The sequence below is a fragment of the Sprattus sprattus genome (genome assembly GCF_963457725.1).
Source record: "Sprattus sprattus genome assembly, chromosome: 15".
NCBI lineage: Eukaryota > Metazoa > Chordata > Actinopteri > Clupeiformes > Clupeidae > Sprattus > Sprattus sprattus.
In genome coordinates, this window is record NC_137913.1 from 14,811,451 (window position 1) to 14,831,193 (window position 19,743).

General features: G+C 40.8%; 1 protein-coding gene across 1 annotated transcript; it reads right to left on the bottom strand.

The window, feature by feature from the left end:
- Nucleotides 1–4,062: 4,062 nt before the first annotated feature.
- Nucleotides 4,063–18,042, bottom strand: gda (guanine deaminase). The gene is made up of 14 exons (XM_080852115.1): nt 17,842–18,042; nt 17,360–17,448; nt 16,594–16,765; nt 16,006–16,093; nt 13,913–14,018; nt 13,596–13,623; nt 13,100–13,207; nt 12,794–12,901; nt 6,835–6,932; nt 6,526–6,593; nt 5,980–6,126; nt 5,407–5,525; nt 5,116–5,143; nt 4,063–4,941 (listed from the first exon to the last, which is right to left on the bottom strand). The coding sequence occupies exons 1-14, from the start codon at nt 17,977–17,979 to the stop codon at nt 4,865–4,867; spliced, it is 1,374 nt and encodes a 457-aa protein (XP_080708241.1). The 5' UTR covers nt 17,980–18,042; the 3' UTR covers nt 4,063–4,864.
- Between the last annotated feature and the right edge of the window lie 1,701 nt (nt 18,043–19,743).

Genomic DNA, 19,743 nt, shown 5'->3' on the forward strand with positions numbered 1-19,743 from the left:
CTGAGCCTGGCCTTGTGGTGTTATTGTGCGCTGTCAGACAGAGTGGTTTATGACATAGGTGCTGCTTGAGACAAGGCTGCGTTGTGTCCAAAGTGATTCTTCAGACGCAGAGAGTGCTGCTGGGCCCACCTGTCACGCGTATCAGGACGTGTGTTGCCGTGGCAGCTGCTGTCGCTAGCTAGCTAGCTATCTGTCAGAGTGGATAAAGGAGGTGCAACCCCACCACCATCCCCCACCCAACACACACACACACACACATCTCCCTCCCGAGTGTGTGTGTGTGGAAACTGGAGAGGAGGGCAACGGGGACAAAGTGACGCTGACCTGGGAACAGCTGTAGAGGTGTTTGCGTCTGCCGGCCCCTAAGGAGAGAGGACAGGTGCTGCTGCAGTCTGACCGCCCCACCCCCCTCCCCCTCGACACCCCCACCTCTTGCCCAGTTCACTCATGCAGACGACAGACTTTGTGGAGTGGAGGTGGTTGCCCTTGCTGCTGGGATTCTTCCCCTGTCCTCAATGACGAGCCCCCTGTTATGAGCTCCTCTGTACGAGTGTCTGGGTCTGCACGACTGTCTGGACTATTTATTTATTTATTTTTTTTAAACTGTCTCATTCAGTTTGGTGCTTTAAGGGAGGATGGCATGTTAGCGCATGTGTTTGTGTGTGTGTGTGTGTATGTGTGCGTTGAGGGGGGAGCTAACACTAGAATGTGTCTAACATCACAGTGACTGCCTCTGACAGATGTTGTGGGCAGATGAATGGGCTTCAGTCCACTCAGGGAGATGGAGGAAGGGTCATGAGAGGACAGTGGGAGGTAAGCTTAAGGAAAAGCCACTAGTGCATTTATCACATGAATACAACATAGGACTGAACACTTCACTGAAGGTCTCCTCTTAAGTGCTTCTGCCATGACCCTCATAGAAAGGAATTATGGGAAATGTACTATTAGACAGATGTAGGAACGGAAGATGGAGAGGCTAGATGATAGTACGACAGTTCCGTGCAGACTGCCAGATCAGTATAGTTCAGAGTGGGAAGCTCAAACTCACAGATTTAATAGGTAGGTTTATGATTTTAGAAAGACTCAAAAATCTGCTGATTTGTTCGCCATTCTTGTAGTGGTTTATGCACAAGACAGGCATATACAGTGATACCTTCACAATATACAAACTACATAAAAACAGTACTTACAGCTGCACTTATATTTGTGTTGGATGTGAGAATTTCAAGCTGTATAGATTTATTTTCAAGATTTTTATTTTTAAAGGGTAAGGGTCGGGAAGGATCCTTTCTGTAACACATAGTGCTGTGTGGGTCCAGAGAGGGAGAGCTAGAGAGAGGGAGAGCTAGAGAGGTGGAGATCAGTGAGTTCAGGCAGTAGGCTGAGTTAATGGCAGAGTCAGAGGAGGGCCCTGGCAGCACCAGATGAACCGTGGCGCACGCGCACGCACACACACACACACACATGTAAAAATATAACTTACTCATCCTGCGCCCTCTCATGATTTACGGAGGGCGAGCGAATTGCACACTGCCACCCATCCCGCTTCCCAGAAGAACACACAAACGCTTACTCACCCTCTCCCCTGCACACCAACACACACACACACACACTCACTCTCTATCTCTCACTTCTGTGTGTGCTGGGTGCCTGTTGTGTTCCTATGATAAGCTGTGGCTTTCACAGAAAGAGTATTTAAAAGGTCCGGTGTCAGACACACACACAGAGAGGAGGAGGAGGAGGTCTCTGCTAGGTGATACGAGTTCAGAGGTATTCAAGGTGACGGTGAAGCAGTGACGCTGGAGAGTGGTGCATATGGCAGAGGCCATTGAGCCATCCAGATTAGATGAGGACAGGATTACAGGAGATTTGGGTAGTTCATTCAGTAGTAACCATGCAGAGAGAGCGAGAGTGAGAGAGAACAGAGAGAGAGAGAGCGAGAGAGAACAGAGAGCGAGAGCGAGAGCGAGAGAGAACAGAGAGAGAGAGAGAGAGCAAGAGAGAACAGAGAGCGAGAGAGAGAAAGAAACAGAGAGAGCTGTCTGCTCTCTTTGTTACCCATGATTAAGGAGTCCACCCACTGTACCATTCATCTTATTTATCACAACTTGTTTTGAGAGTCAAATTTTTTTTGCTTATTTTTAGTTGCTTTAAGATGGTATGTAGCCCATTTATCTGTGTCTGAAGAAAGGTCTCTGTGTTTTGACAATCCAATATGTGAGTGCATGATACAAGAAAGTGTGTTTGTTTGTATGTGTGTGAGTGTTTATGAGAATGTTTCGTGAAGTCTAGTCAAGGACCCTCCAGCCAAACTGATCTTGCTCGGTCTGAGTCAGCATTTCAGTGACTCAAACGTGCGAGGGGAAAGAAAAAAAAACACACACACACACAGGAGAGGCGGGGAGGGGAGAAAAAGGAGAAAGGTCTGTGTGACGTAACCGTCTGCTCCACGCCAGCTCGCCTGGTTCACACACTGTCTCCTCCCCCAGCCCCGCCCACTCACATGGTCCCGACTCATGCCCTGCTCTGACGTGTCTCATTCTTTCATCCTCCCTCTCTCTCTCTCTCTCCTTCTCTCTCTCGCTTCCCAGTGCACCCCTCCCCTTGTTATCTAGTTGTTGCACCCTCCTCTGCTTGTGTTGACACTCGCGCTTAGTCAAATTATGAGTGCAGGCATTTTGCTATATGGTATCTGTGTCAGGCAGAGCCTTTGTTTGACTGATGGTAAAGTAATATGTTTTTTTGTGGGATATCATGTCTATTTAGTGACACCTACGACACCACTTGAACAACCTCACAGAAACGTAAAGTAGAATGATGAAATCTGCAGGTGGAAAATAGCAAGACATTTTTCCATTTTCATTGGTAACATTTGGTTTTATAGCCTTAAGTAAATATTTCTGAATGGTTTGCTAGTGTTAAATTGGTTGCCTTTTTTTTTAAGAGGGGGAAAGAAAAAAGAGAGAGACAGAGAGAGAGAGAGGGAGAGAGAGAGAGAGAGAGAGAGAGAGATTGAGAGCAAGAGAAAGAGAGATAGAGAGAGAGTGGGTGAGGTTGTGTGGTTTAGCGTGTGTGGCTACTGTTCTCCTGGTAATTGCAGCAGATCATGCTTGGATGAAGAGAATTGTTTGTTTCTTCCCAAAGAGACTCAGCAGGCCAGCTTGGCCATGAGTACAGTCCCTGATTATTCAAACTGAACAGGGGTGAGGCGGACGGATCTGCACAAACAACAACACCAGACCAAAGCTTTCATACACGTCCCACAGTGCCACAACAAAAAATAACATTAAGGAAAGTCTTAATTTGGATAAGAGTTTTGAATGGTGCACTTTACAATAGTTTACCATACTACCATATTAACAAAGTTACATTGCGTCAGTTGTTTCTTTCTTCCCAGATTGGTTTCTTTGATGGGTGATTGATTTAAGTATGTTACAACCCATTCAGTTTTTTTTACATACAGAAGGAAAGTCCACTGCTTAATTTGAATAGGAGTTTTTAGTGGTGAACTTTACAATAGTTTACCATACTTCCATTAAAAAACAAGTTACATTGTGTCAGTTGTTTCCTTCTTCGCAGATTGGTTTCTTTGGTGGGTCATTGATTTAAGTATGTTACAACCCATACAATTATTTTACATATCAGTTACTTATGATATAATTTAACTTTATTTATACATTTCTTGATGAGTTGGCAAATGACTGCCTCAAAAAGAAAGTGGATTACAGTTTGAGAATGAACTAGCTCCCTCTTGTGGTTGTTATAGGTTATTACACTAACACTATGTCACATTCTAATGAATAAAAGACTGAGTCATTCTTACTTTGTTTGTTGTTCGGCTAATGATTACAGAGCCAGACTGGTTGCCATCTGGCAGTGACAGGGCAGTGAGTGTTTAAGATGGCAACCTGTGGCATGTCACCTACAGATGGGGCAGGTGAGGCAGACAGCACTCCAAACACAGGTCATAAGCAAACACAGAAAAATAGGTGCCACGGCTGGTATGAGTGGTTTTGTGATGTGCCGTCACATTCATTATCTGTATCATCACCCACATTTGGTCGAAACACTTTGGTTTATTTGAAAGTTACTGGTATATCGTCCCTACATTGACACGGTTAAAAAACAGTTTTAAAGAAACAGAAGTAGTATTAGCCTATTTGGTTTTCCATTTCAATCATATCAAATATACATGTTTTAAAGCAATGAATTAGAACTTTACACTTAAGCAAATAAAACAAACCAAAAAAATAAGACTGCTACATAGATGAGGATTGCACTTGCCATAACAATAAAGCATTAGCACAGTATTTGAAAATGTTACGTGTTACTTAAAACACGTGCACCATATCATTTGTTTATGATCATTTTTACCTTTTACCATTTCAACTTGAGTATACAAAAAAATATATAAATCAACCTATTATGTTTAAAGGGTGCTAGAGAACTTCCAACTAAGATTCTCCTTTGGTCCACATTAAAATACTAATAGTGATGACTTATACATGTATGTGATTATATGAAATACTTTTGTATCATTTTTTTGTCAGTAGGAATTGAAAGTGTTTCCTGAACCAACTTTGAGTTGAGGCTTATGTTTAGAGCAATGGTACTATTTTGCATTAAGCTTCCATGAATTAACATGAATCATTAAGTGATGCTGTTAACTGCTGTAAATAATGCTCCTTTGGTTAACTATTGCTTGATGTTAAGTTAATGGAACCTCAATGTAAGAGCATAAAAAGATCGTCACTGTCATCACGGTCATTTCACTTAGCATTAAACATAAAAAAAGACAAAACCGACAAACAGGCAAGTTCCCCTTTAAGGCCATCGCTGAAGAGTGGTGAAGTGCAGCCATGCTTTAACACGAAGCTGTCTCTGCAAATGGAACAACCCTTCTTCCAGCCACATACACTTCCCTAATGTTGCGATCATCACCTGGTGGTTCATTTGACAGGGTGAACAAAAGGAAGAAGAAAAAAAACTCACAGCTTAGTAGGTCAAGGAACGCAAAGCACAGATAAGTATGCTTGACTGGCAGTAACTGGTGACTTGAATAGGGTGTAGCTCAAGGAGATGCAGGTTTACCACATTAGCTGAAGAATGACTCACCTAAATTTAGGAATTTCTCCAGAAGGACCTGTCAAGAACATGTAGATTGCAAACATTACTCTTAAACTCAAACAAAGTACTGAACTGATGTTGAAGTTGAAATTAATTATTTTAAAGCATGTACCCGTATCACATAACAACAGTTTCTGCACAGGTGGTGGTGGCAGTGACCACCCTCTCAAAACCACTGACTCTAATGTGCTCTCAAGTCTCTAAATACTCAGTAACTTTTTTTATTTCTAGCAGATGGAAAGGAGTATTTGGTGTTATATGGCATTATCATGCTCATACCTTAGGGGGCTCTGGACCACATATGTCCATCGGCCCTTCAGGTGCGCACACATTCACGAGCAGGGCGTCAAAATCCTTCCCCACTTCAAAGTTCCCCGTTTCCGAGTCCAGCGAGAGGGCTTAAGACAAAAAAAGAAAAAGAAAAAAGATCAGACTGTGAAAGACAGATGGAATGTAGAAAGACTGTTAATCCATGCTTTACCTGAGGGAAGTATGGAAGGAAACATAATCGCACCATAATTATCTCACTTAGAGTAAACACTGAAAGGACTCAGCTGGTGCATTATGGGAGGGGGTGGCAGTCAAACATGGTAGACTATATACTCCATGGTAGAATATGTACTTCAACATAATGTTAAACGACGTCAGACGAAAAAGCAGATTTTTTTGACAGTCCTGAAAAACCTTTGGCCTGATTGGCTTGTTGGCTGATTCATTGAGTGATTGTTCCCCGTTAGACCCCGCAATGAGAATCCCTGGGTCACACCGCTGTGCTCTCTGTGCTATTTCCACCAACCATTTGTTTCTTTATCATGAGAGAGGAATAAACTGTTTCTAAAATCGCTCCCTTACCTTGGCTCCCTCCTAGCGTGGCCAGCCTGAAGACCTCCTCGAAGGTCAAGGTCTGGTGGCTGGGGTCTTGGATGGTGAGAACTTTGGATGAGTCCAGCGCTCGCCGTATGGCATCAAGAATAGAGGGAGAGTAGCCGCCAGCTACATCTGTGGAGATTCACATTAAATGTGCGGTGTTTGCTGAAATATCATGACTGAATAACTATGGTGATGTTACTGAAATATTGCCTCCTAATTTGACCACTTGGCAAAGCCACTGAAATCCTAGGACAGGTTTGAGATTAGAGTATCTTTAAATGTCTGAAGATGGTTAATGGCACACTTGTTTAAAACCTGTTGAAAGGTAATTGTCACCAAACCTGAGATTGCACACTAAGTTAAAAGTATAGCACATTTGTTATACAATATTTAAGGTAAACATAACAGTTATAATCTTATTTAATTTAGATATAATTATATCAATTATTAACAAATCCACTATCAAGAAAACGTCTTTATCTTTCATAATTTAACTGATTTTTTTAACTTTTAAAGCTTTTACCCTACCTGTACCCAGTCCTATTTTCACTTTATGGTTTAGAACATTGCGAACATCCAGCACACCACTGCAGATCCTAGGAGACAGAAAGACAGAAAGAAAGAAAACAAAGCTGTAACTCGAGACTCATTCAACCTTAAGATAAGCACATGTCTGCAGAAAGAAAACATTTGTACATGTCTGTACAATATCTTCATGTCTGTATAAACTCTTCATGTCTGTACAAACTCTTCATGTCTGTAGAAAGAAAACGTCTGTACCTGTCTGTACAAGCTCTACATGTCTGTAGAAAAGCGAATGAGAAAGAGGAAACTCACGAGATGTTGCTGTTGGGACAGTGGGAGATGGAGGCTCCAGTGTCACGGAAGACCTGAAGCTCCGCATCAGACAGGTAGCAGCCGTGAGCCATCACAGTCTTAAAAACACACAAACAAAGCGATAAACAAACATCAATGCTGAAGGTAATTACAATGTATAAAATTAACATTGCGCTTGTCTAGTAAGCGTCGTTTGGCACTGCTGTCTGTGCAAGTAGGGCAATCCAGACTATTCTCATTTGTAGTTCCAGAGCAAGGGCGTCCCTCTCTACCTTTAAGAAGCTTTTGAAGACTCAACTCTTCAGAGAGCACCTCCCTTCCTAACGGGCACTTTGACTAGTGCTTAACTTGCACTTACAGCAGTTACATTCCTGCCATTCTTTTTCTTTTCTATTTTCTATTTCTTGTAAAGTTGTATATATATTGTTACACTAGATCTTTATTGCTCATAGCTTGACTGTTCTCTCCCTTGTACGTTGTTTAGGACAAAAGCTCCTGCTCAATGACTAAATGTTAATTGGCAAGGCAACACTGGCAAGGCAACTATAGGCAGGGGCGGACTGGGGGGAAAAAGTGGCCCCGGAGTTACTGTCAGACCGGCCCACTCAATACACGGCGCGCGGCCCACTAAGTACACAGCGCACTGCCCACTCAGTACACACCGCATTGCCCACTCAATGGATCGCGCGATCGGTCAGTGGCCTACTGGGAAAAATACCCATACACTTAACATTATTTTGGTTAATTACAAAGAAATTACATCATATATGCTTGTTTTTTAATAACATTCGGATCCACCAATTTGCCTGGATGGACACATGGAATAAAATGATACTGGCTATTGTAACACTCCAAGGTAGGTATAGTTTGCAAGATGAATAGTATCAGATCAGATCAGATGGTTATCAGATCAGATGGTTATACGTATAACTACAAAGCCTATGGGTTAGTACACTCAAAGCGTATTAGATAAATATACTTGAAATTAGTGCTGTCAAACTATTACAATATTTAATCGCATTTTTTTGTCTATTATAAATGTCCCTTCATTTATTTTGTATCCATTTATCCATGTTTTATTCCAGAATCATCTATCTAGATCACTGGTTCCCAAACTTTTCTGGCTCACGGCACCTCTAAACATATCTCTCTCCATCCACGGCACCCCTATTTTTTATGTCATATTTGTACTTTAGGCCATTTGATTTAACCTTGTGATGTGTTGAATAGGCTATAACTGCTTTTATTAAAGGCATAACATTAAGAAGGTGAGGTTTATCTAATTTTTGTTATATTCAAATTAACCACTCTCTTTAATTCAACTCATTTAATAGAACTTTTGAATAAATAGTGAACAGAATATGAACAGACAACGTCTGTCCCTCTCACAACTATATCACAGCCAAAAACGTATGGGTAATAATCAAGAAATTAGCTGGCAGTAACAAAACATAGCAGGAACAAACCTTCAGACAACTTATCAACTTAGTGGGACACATGTGCCTGTCTCTGACTGCATAGTTTGTTGATGCAAGGAGGGATTGTTGACAGTGCAACACGGAGGTCCTGTTCAACTGACAGCCTTTGCCTCAGGTGTTGCACTGTCCACAATCCCTCCTCCCATTAACAAACTCTGCAGTCAAAGACGGGCACATGTGTCCCATTAAGTTTAGCATGGTTGTCCAGTTCTTTGCAAAATAAAGTTCTCTGTAAATTTGTCCTCATCCACATACTGTATCTCACGTTAACGATCATCTGGCAAAGGCCACTAACATCAGTGGACTCGTCTATTTTAAGCGCAAATGTCCCCCTTAGCCATAGTTTCTCACTCAGTACAGATTCCATGTTCCCCGACATATCATCAATGCAACGTTTGATCGTGTTATCAGAGAGGGGGATTTTTTTCTGAAGTGTGTGCATTTTAGATTTGGCAAGCAACTCAGCAAGTAAAAAACTAGTCTTTTGTGCCTTCTCAGACACACGCACGGTAGAAAGCATTCGCTCTGTGTGGTATTCTGTGTTTTAAGTCTTTCAAAATATTCTAGTCTTTGTTGTGGTGTGTCGGGTGCTTGGTCCCCAGGTGCCTTGCCAACTTGCTAGGCACCATGGCCGCATTAGCCAACGTCTCCCTGCAGAACTCGCAACATACTGGAGGTACAGGTCGTTATAATGGCTCACTTTTCTATTTGCTAAATTCGATTCCGATGTTTGTTACTGTGGAGATGGATTCACTCTCTTTAAAAGTGTATCCATTGCGCCTACCTTCACTGCTGTCAATACGGAATAACAAACAAAGTCAACGAGAGAGCTGTTGTTGATGTTACGCCCTGAATCAACTGTAAACTGCCTATTGTTGTTTGTGCTGCAAATACATTTTTTTAATTTATATAATTACAATAAAATTAATTTTGAAATTGATATATATTAAATGATCAAGCCTTGGGCCATTCCACGGCACCCCTGAGCATGTGTCACGTCACCCACTTTGAAAACCCCTGATCTAGATAACATATTAACATTGTTTATAATGTAAGTGTTGTGAAACGCAAGCTTTACTTGGCCAATTCAACACCTTTAGATAACATATTAACAATCTAGATAACATATTAACATTGTTTATAATGTAAGTGTTGGTGTAACACAGTGATTTTAGCATAACAAACTAGCTGGTTAACTTATTTGACACAATTTACAGTATTAGGAATGATAAGATTGCCCTATTTACAACTACCACCATGGATAGCTTGCTCATCGATTGTAAGCAAGTGACTACAGCTAACATGTTAAAATAGATAATCTCGATGTTGACAACAGCTTGCTTATTTTACCAGATCATAACGGTTTCAATTTAAGACATACCGTTAGCTAGGCTTGCTGTAGGGAACGTTACCTCATCTGTGAATAGCAAGCTAACATTTGGCAAGGTCAACGCCACATCTTACCTTATCACAATGTCACCAGTCAGTGGTTTTCCAAATAAAATGTAGGCTAGAGTAATTGACATTTAATAACATCTCAAACTAAATCAGACTGACGGAAGAGATTGACAGAGGCAGCAGCAAGCTGTGCCTCATCCGTGTTAAGGGCTAGGGCTGACTGCACACGTCAATACGGTTGCTTGCCCTGGCTGGGCGTGTTGCTTGTATGTATGCAAATCCAAATGTAAGAATCCCAGAATCCTCTAGGCCTACCTCAATCGGCACAGCTGAGAACACTTCGGCTGTGTAAGAACCAATTTTCAGGTGTTCATTAATAACATAGAGATATGTTCATACGTTGAACTTCCGAAGTCCGTAAAACACATAAGTAACGTAAAAAAAAAAAAAAAAAAAAAAAAATCGAAAAATAGTCACCATAGGTGTGAAGACAGATTGCAAGTATGACTTTAAATTTCAGTCTGTGCTTCTTAATATTTGAATATCTTAGAGAAAACTAAATTAATGTTGTCTTCAGAAACTTTGATATGCGCTGAGAGTGGGCCTGATGGCAGTGGGCCGGTTGATGATGATATTAGGCTGGTGTTTTGGGCCATCGGCCCACCGGGGATGTCCCCGGTATTCCCGACGGCCAGTCCGCCCCTGACTATAGGGTCCTGGTATAACACGCAAATACTGGGACAGGGGGCGGGGGGTTTAGATGGGGTTGTAGAGGCTTGTGATTGGGTTGTGTGCACATGTGCTTTCTGTGTTTGTTATGCCTGTACATGTGCTTTTGTTGACTTCCTGTGTGTTAACCTTTCATTGTTTCCACCTGTCTGTTGGTTAGTTAATTGGATCGTTGTTTTTTGTGATGTCTCGGCAACTTACTAGTTTGTTTTTTGGTCAGAACTGGCTTCTAGCTTTCATGTTTCTTGTTTCAGATGTCGAGTCTTTCAGGGCTCATTAGTCTCTCAAGGCTCTCAAGTCTCATGTTTGCTAGTTCCAGTTTTATAGTCTAAGTCAAAGTCTATGTAAATCTCTTGTTTTTCCTAGTCTTGTTAAAATCAACTTCTCTGTTTTGGCTCTCTGTTTTATTCTGAGCGTTTGGATTATTCATTTTGTGTTTTGGGATTTTCCCTATTTTGGAGAAGTGATTGAAAGACAACAATTCCTTCAAGCATCTTGCACTTGGGTCCTACTTCCTTCGTTAGCTCAGTCAGCAGCTCTCTGGATCAGAGAACCAGCAGCCAGGGTTCGCTTCCGGAGCCCGGCCCTGACATCCTGTCTATTGAAAAAGCATATCATGCATCACCACTTCTATGTTTGAAAGGCAAATGTTATTTTTGAAAGGCTTTTATGTTTGGCTTGCATGTATGCTTTGCCTCTGGCTGTGCTCAGTCTGCCTGCCAGTCTTGACGTTCAGATTTTGCGCTTAAACTAGCTATAACGTATCGTCTCGTCACATGATCAAATAGAGACTTGACATTGGACAACAATATATATATATATTACCCAGCAATCATCATTGCATATCTGTAGATGACAACAATACCAAAACAAAAATGATTCATTTAATTTAATAGTTTTGTAAAAGTGTCCATAGTTTATGTAGAATAAGCATATCATTTTGTTTTAGATTGCTACTGACTATTTCCCTTCCACTAAATAATAAAATAGGTGTGCCATTTCGAGGGTATATACAGCATAAGGTACTCTTCTAACTGGAATATAATGAATCTTTGATCACAGGTGTGTTTCCATAGCGACACTTACAGGTAGCCACTTTTCAGAAACACTTGTATGTGACAGAGCCAGATAAACACAAATATCCGCTGAGGCAAATTCCCGGACGATTTTGGCCGTCGGACACATTTTTAAGGTCTCAAAAAGAGGACATGTCCAGGCAAACGAGGACGTCTGGTCACCCTACATTATCATACACCATCAAAAAGATGATACCAAAGTGAGTTGCTCATAAAAACATACCTCAAAAAGTGGCAAAGAGTTGCATAGTTTTAGTTTAAGTATGAACGAAAATGACACCACTGTAAGGATAAAGCCCTAATATTCCACTTCCAAGTACCAGACTGCACTGTCACAACCCACGAGGCTATGAATCTCCTTCAGAAGCAACAACAAAAATGTACCAAACACAGTCACTACCTTTATCACGTCAGCTGGGTATCAGACATAACAAATTATTGGCTATAATTGGCTATTATTTCACTTCAGACATCACAAAATAGTTAAACCAAAGTTTACAGAGGCGTATAAATGATCAACCTCTCCTGAAGTAAACATGGCTGCCCGCCAAGAGACAAACAGTGGTCTGAGTTAATCAGGCTGGTTTGCATGAACCCCTATGAAGGCAAACCAGAGAGGAGGATGATAGGATGACGTCACTTGCGGACTTTAAACTTTGGACTCAACTAAGACCAACAGATATGATGTAATAGAAGAATTCAGACCAAGTGTCGAAGATAGATAAGAAATTCAGACCAAGTGTCGAAGATAGATAAGAAAGAACCGATAGCTGTGTGTGTTCATGCTGATATGGAGCATTGAGAACCGTGCTCAAAACTTAACATAAAATCATTGCTTTGTCTTGCCTAAGTGTATGCTACCAGTTCACACACAAGTCCCCAGCTGCTACCAACATGTTTCTGATGATGCAAACGGCTGTGCTGGTGCCCTCACCCACACCTCTACAGCGGACACTAAATAACTGTCTCAACTGATTTAATTTTTTACTCGTCTGTCACATGCACATGTACATCTCCTAAACTTGTTTCTTTCTATTTGGAATAAAAATACAATATTAGTCAAAACTATCGTTGACTACTAGCGTTACACCTGCTCTGTAATCAATGAGCTTAGTTTACAGAGCGATGAACAGGACGTAGGTTTCAGGTGACCCAGAGCGTTTAAAAGCTGAGACTGAGCTCTGACACACCTCTCACACACATGCAGTGAAATCCCAGGAAGAAGAGGGATGGAAGATTTGAAACCAGTGGAGCCACACCAGAAATACCAAAGCATACCTTATCCGTGAGAAGGTTGTGCTTCAGGTAAACATCGGTGTATGACTTAAATTCTGGGAATAGCTGTTTGACCACCTCACACTCCTCCTTGTTCTCACTGATATGGCTCTGTAAAAAAAGATTTAAGATAATTTAAACTCATTTCAATAAATGTATACATATACCAGTAGATGTTACAATTGTCCTGATAGTAATAGAAACAGTACACGAAATTGGAATGCAACCAGGTGCTATTAATTTCGTGATCAGGTGACTTTGTGGACTTGACTGAGATGTGGGTGTGTATTTGGCCATTCATCCCCTCACCTGAATGTGGAGGTTGTTGTTCTTTGCGATGTCCCCCAAGTCATGAAGAAGAGCAGAAGAGCAGGATGGGACGAATCGAGGGGTCACAACAGGTCTAACGTGGGGATACTGTATACAAAAATAAAAATGCAAATAAAAACTTAAGAACACTGTATGTGTCTATAAAATACTATATCCCAGTGTTCCATCCAACGGTTCTCAGGCACCTATGGGGTGCAGAGTTCAAGAACTTCAAATAGTACTGAGATCAATAACTTTAAATAGTACAGAGATCAAGAACTTCAAATAGTACAGAGATCAAGAACTTTAAATAGTACAGAGATCAGGAACTTCAAATAGTACAGAGATCAAGAACTTAATTTCTCCTATTCATGTAGGCAGTGCTACTGGCCTTTCAGCACCTCCATGCACATCTGGATCCTGCTGTGATTATTGGTCAAATATAAGTCAGTGGTTCTTCTCATTTAAATGCAGTTAATTATATCTTGAACTTTACCTTCTTTTTCAGGAGCTCGTGGATGAAACTAAAATGGAAAAAAACATTATCACTTAGCATGCTGTTTGCTTTAGATGATTAATTTGGTGTATTTACGCTGTCCTCCTGAGTATTTAAACAAAAGTAAGTCTTGAGACATGATGTCAAAGGACACAATGTGCTGTCAGAACCAGAGGTTGAATTACTAAATTGCAGTTGACAGATTCTTTACGACACCTCTATCTCCAGGTAGTAAGCGATTAACTTTAACTGTAAAACTTAAAACCTTCGAATGATAAATTAAACTTGTGATGTTTGGTGAACTTATAAACTTGTACCGTTTGGTCTCCTCACTGGACTCGTCGGTGCACTCCTTGTAGTGTTCAACGGCGTTGTTACAGTCCATACACACCTTGCCAACCAATGCCCTCTGCCCAAACTTATCTGAAAGAACAGGGAGAGAGAAAAGAATCACCTCAGCAATGTTATTCAGTTTGACTTAGTTGATGACTAGGGAAGCAAAAGTACACGATACTATGTCAAAGCATAATAATGCCGGTTCAATATGTGAACCGCGGTATATGTAATTTTATATTTATATATATTATATTTATTTAGTTTCCCAAACTTGCTCATTGCGCTGCAGACTGCCCGCACATTGTACATTCAGATCCACAGAACAGGAGTCTATCAGCACTCTGTATGCATATAGGACATGGAGAACAGAGGGGAAACTAAACACAAAATGTACTTGACACTAGCTAGACAGAGAAAAGCAAATTTGAAGAGGCTTTCTAATCCGCTGTGTGGGAACATTTTGGATTCAGCGTTCAGGGAGGGTAAGAAGACTGTAAACATTGCTTCGCTTTTGTTAGCTACTCAAAACACTTCTAATATGATAAGTCTCCGGTATAACTGGGTGTGGGTATTACATTTAGTCATTTAGCAGACGCTTTTGTCCAAAGCGACGTAAAAGGGAGAAGAGAAAATAATATAAAATGTTAGCAACTCCTGGAATGTCTTAATCATATCCTTGCCATAATGGAAGTGGATCGCCAAGTCTGCCTCCATTGGGCCATCAGTAGATCGCCAACTCTGCCTCCATTGGGCCAACAGTGGTCACCTGTTCTTTTGCTATCAGGGTAGACATCCTACCTAGCTCTCTCCACTGATAGTTGGACCATCAGAGCAAGTGAAAGCTACCTCACTGTAGTAGACAGAAACCTGAAATATCTAGTCAATGTGCTATTAAAATAGAAAGTTGTATTTGTCCATGGGCAAAGCAAATAGTTCATTGTTTGTCAGGCAAGGTGCCAGACCCCAAAACAGAAATGCTAAAAGGTCTGTAATTCCCTCGACAACGTTAAACCCAAATGTAGCCAGACCTGGGAACCCCGGGCATCATAACAGCACTATAGCCAGATCTGCAAACTACAATGTGCTGGTAGTCCAAGGGGAAACGCTCTGCGCCTAAGGCTACAGAACAGATTTGAATGCCTCAGGGACTTGGGAGAGAAATTTCCCAAGGGAAGAGACTGAAAGTTAAAAGTGATTACACCACAACACCATAAAGGTTGGCACCAACAAGAAAGTGGTTCTTACTATTTGCTCAACCCACAACACTCATTCTTGGTGACTCGTTATGTTGTTAGACATGTAGAATGAGAATTGTACCAACTTTACCCAGTTTGAAATCTAGACTTTGAAACATAGGAGGTAGTGATGATGTGCTGAACTCACACACACGACTCAAACTCAGGGGTAGAGAGAATAACAATAAACCTTTACTTAACAGGTACACCGGTTGTCAGCCCAAAGGCAAAAGAGTAATCCAAAGAACAGGCAGAGATTGTGAACATGAGTAAATCAATAAACATGGAACAACTGCCCCACGTGAACGCCCAAACGCCCCGCTTGCAACCTCAGCCTGAGCCCTTAGGTCACTTCATAAAAGCAACAACATAAACTTAATCGATGTTGTTTAGAAGAAAAGGATGACATTAACAAGCCACACTTTAATATCCTAATTCTCAAAAGTCACATTCACCAGCAGAACAGCAAGCCACAGGTCGCTCTTCCACATAACAGGTGCACATAACCCTAGCTAGGAAGAGTACAGTGTTAGGACGACAGGAATAGGACTGGGATGAAAGCTGAGAGCTGCACATTTTGCACAAACGCTAATTCAAGCACTAGGTCAGATATGACCTAGAGACGTTTAATTTAAACACATGAAAGTGTGTGTGTGTGTGTGTGTGTATTTGTGTGTGTATTTGTGATGGTGTGTGTGTGTGTGTGTGTGTGTGTGTGTGTGTGTGTGTGTGTGTGTGTGTGTGTGTGTGTACATGCGTGTGAATATGTGTTTGGGTGTCTGTAGTATGTAATATGTGCATGGATGTTTTCATGTTTGGGATTCCCTTTTGTAACTTACTTGCAATTTCACCAAGCAGTAAAGAGGCATCTGTGTGTATGGTAGCAAAGTAGCAGGCTGTTGTGGTGCCATTCAGGAGTGTTCTTCTCTAGAAACCAAATAATCAAAACAAATGTTAATAGCAAGAACCTAAATAAACTTCCCTGCCAAATACAGACATTATATAACTTACTTGCTTAAATGCACAAACACAGAAGCAAGGCCAGCAGACCAAATAGCATAACTATACACAAAAATGTAGGCTGGTTAATGTGTATACACATTAGGTGTAATGTGTATACACATAGGTCCTATAGGTAGATAGGCAAGGGTGGAAGGTCAAATTGCATCATCCACTATGACAGTGGAACTCTTCCACAGAACCTTATAGGGTCCTCAAAATATAAATCCCTGTAGATGTACAGATGTACAGAACTCTGTAAGAACACTGATAATATGGGTTCCAAAAACACAATGCCTTCTATTGTTGGTCTACAATTATTTTTAGTTTTCAAAGTAGAAGCAACATGCTGCATCCTTAAGCTAAACTGACAGTCTAACAGAAGACAGTACCCTTTATTCTGTTACCCCCCTATCATTCCTACTCACCACAACTTTGTTATAGACCTTGTCTGCGAAGGTCAGGTCTGCATACTTCGCCTCTACAGGAAACGTGTAGGTGTTGAGCCACTGCAGAAGTGGCAGGTCCAGAGCTGTGCCTGAGTAGCTGTACTGTGATGCATGGATGTGTGTATCCACGAGTCCTGGCATAATGAACTCACTGTCAAAAGAAATCATCACAGTAACTCATCAGACAGTGATGTAACAAGAAAAAAGTAAGAGATGGAATATGACCGATTTTACTGTGGATAATGAAACCCCCGTAACCACTTATGAGGCCACTGAGGTCAGATCCAAAAATAAGATTTGAGGCAAAATATTCAGCCTTGGCCCTATTTTATTTAGTAACGTTGCTGCATACAAATTACAAAATGCATTCATTCTTCTCAGCTACTTTACAGTAAACCATCACACATTGCTAATAGGGGGTTATTAAGGTTTTAATTTAACAATGTCCATATTCTTAGGTAAGCCAAAAACTAAAGAAACTACATGAGGTGTAAGTTACACACCACATACACAAAGGAATGGCAAGTCAAATTGCATTTGTATGTATTCTATAAAACCTTAATAACCCCTTCCCCTAAATCCCCACGACCTCACTGATTTTCTACCCAGGTTACATCCCTGGGTAAGAGATGTAGGCTAGCTGTGAGATCTATTCAAGGAAAACATAGATTTCTGGCATAATTAGTTTAAGTATTTAAAAGTACAACAGTTAGTCATTGGTGTAAGAATGAAGTAAGCCACTCACTGTAGCTCCAGTTGTTTGACATCTGAGGCTTTAAATCCCCATTTGTGTGAAAGGCTAACCACATCTTTACCACTTTCAATGAAGGCAATCTGACCCCAAGGAGAAAACAATGATGTAGTACTGAGGTTTACTTACAGTTCAACTTAAAATTATCTATTTGAACAATTATACAGTGAGGAAACTATTTGTAACGTCAAAAAATGTAAACACAGATTTAAGTCACACACAAGTATTTGTTTAAATTTGAATTATATAGCCTACAAGCATATTTTTCACAGACTGTCAGATTCATAGTTTATATGACAAAACATTGTTTAGTTTGTGTCATCCATATCGCTGCTACACTACTGTAACCTATTATTTCCAATGTTGTTTTAGCGTTGTGGATATTCCTCAAGGGTGAAACTATTTCGCATACTAAACTGTGCCATTGTTTCAAACACATGTTCTCATAAACTGTAATTTTAAGGGGAATTGCAAACCTTGCCGTCGTCGTCCACTCCTAAAACATTATCCTCTAGTATTTCAAGAGGAGTGTCCTGGGTTGAGTGCACAAATGTTCCTCTGAAGACGTGCTTCACACGGTGATTGCACACGGTGGTTTCGTTGGGAGGCTCCATAACTTTGAATTTTTTGCGCAGTGAGTTACCAAGTTTATAGCTGACAGTCTTATGACACTTCCAGTGGGCGGTGTGGATTATGCAATTATTGCCCTATACCAGCACAGGCTTTGCACCTGTTCAGTGTTCAGACAACGATTCTCACCGTTCAGTTGTCATGTTCCATTCCCAGGAGGGAATATGCGAGCTTCGTGAAAGGTTTCGTCATGGAGACACACTGCGAGCGCAAAGGTGCTGCTAAGGCAATTCCACCGAGAGCTAATTTTTAACATGGGGTGGTGGGATTAAATGTGTTTTCAAGTCTTCTAAAACATTGGTAAAAAAAGGTCTTATATCGAATTTTGCGCACGAGGACGGACATGAGCCTCAACAGTTGCTCAAGTGAAGTATTTTACTGGAACATGAGAGTCATGAGAACGATATAATAGTGAGCCCATTGTGTATATATGTGCCCTCTGGCCAACGGAAAAAGTTTTCCACCTTGTTAATTAACATTTGATTTCAGTATTTGCTTTAAAGTAAAAAAAAAAATACGGCAAGCCGTGGCTGCAGGTCCTTGTCACACATTACCATTTCGCAAGAAATGTATCTGATCAATGCAAGGGTGGATGTTTACTCGCCCACTAGTGGCTACCAATCAGACTTTGAAAGGGTTTCAGAAATAGCCTGAGAATGAATCACAGGGTTATTTTATTTAGCCATCTCTACAAATTATAGTGATGATGATTATTGACACCATGATTAATACCTGACTGATCAGAAAAGTGATACAAACTAGAAGTAGGCTACAAATGGTACATCTTCAGCGATGTGACACGTTAAGAGGGCCAAAAAGATCGACCTACAACTTTTGAAGTTCTCGCTCTTATCCTCTAGCTAGCGTTCTCATGCTAATAAAAGCCTGTAATGTATGATTTTTGTTGTGCCAAATAATAAAGAGATGGCTTATCCTTAAAAGGCAGTCTTATCCATCAAATCCTTCAACAAAGTAAAATGATGCTCATTTGACAAATATCAAGAGCAAAGATTCCAGAGCATGGCATGGAAGAATATGGACATGCACCTGGAAACGGGAAGGAACCATGACCGAGAATTATGCATTATCAGAATATCCAAAACTCTCCATTCTAAACTAATTCTCAAATGCAATGTCTTCCTACCTTCCTCAACTCCTGGGTAATTAATGACCCATAATTAGCCATTACATATAAACCATTACACACATATCAATCAAAATAACTACTCATTCACTATGGGTGAAGCACTCTCATATGCAGATGTATCTATTTCTCCATTGGACACAGCACTGAAAACAGGTAAATGAAGAAAAAAAAAAAAAACCTGCAGAACATTGTTATATTTTGTCAAAAGGTTTTGTTGGTGTCAGAAATAAAACCGTTAACATGCTCACCAATACTGGAAAATAGGCTTGCAATTCAGTGTCTGTGAAATGGGATGTGGCGACATTGATGGAGTTGTGCAAGGCTTTTGCAACTGGTATGAGTCATGAAGTCATGCAAAATTTCCAGAAAATTATGACACTTAACATGGGAGGACAAGATTACTTCATATTTAAGTCTACCTTGAGCAAACCTGCATACAGTATATATATATTATATATAATATATAAATATGCACATCCACAACTGGTGTGTAGGCCTACAACCTAACCTAGACAAACAAACATTCAAACACACACACACACACACACAGACACACACACACACACACACACACACACACACACACACACACACACACACA

Bases quoted from the DNA above. Each gene is read 5' to 3' on its own strand.
- gda (XM_080852115.1), bottom strand. From the start codon at position 17,979: ATGGAGCCTCCCAACGAAACCACCGTGTGCAATCACCGTGTGAAGCAC. The intron at 17,449-17,841 runs GTTTGCAATTCC...CCTTGGGGTCAG, and splicing joins GAGTGGACGACGACGGCAAG to ATTGCCTTCATTGAAAGTGG. The intron at 16,094-16,593 runs GTGAGTAGGAAT...TTTGGTTTCTAG, and splicing joins AGGTCTATAACAAAGTTGTG to AGAAGAACACTCCTGAATGG.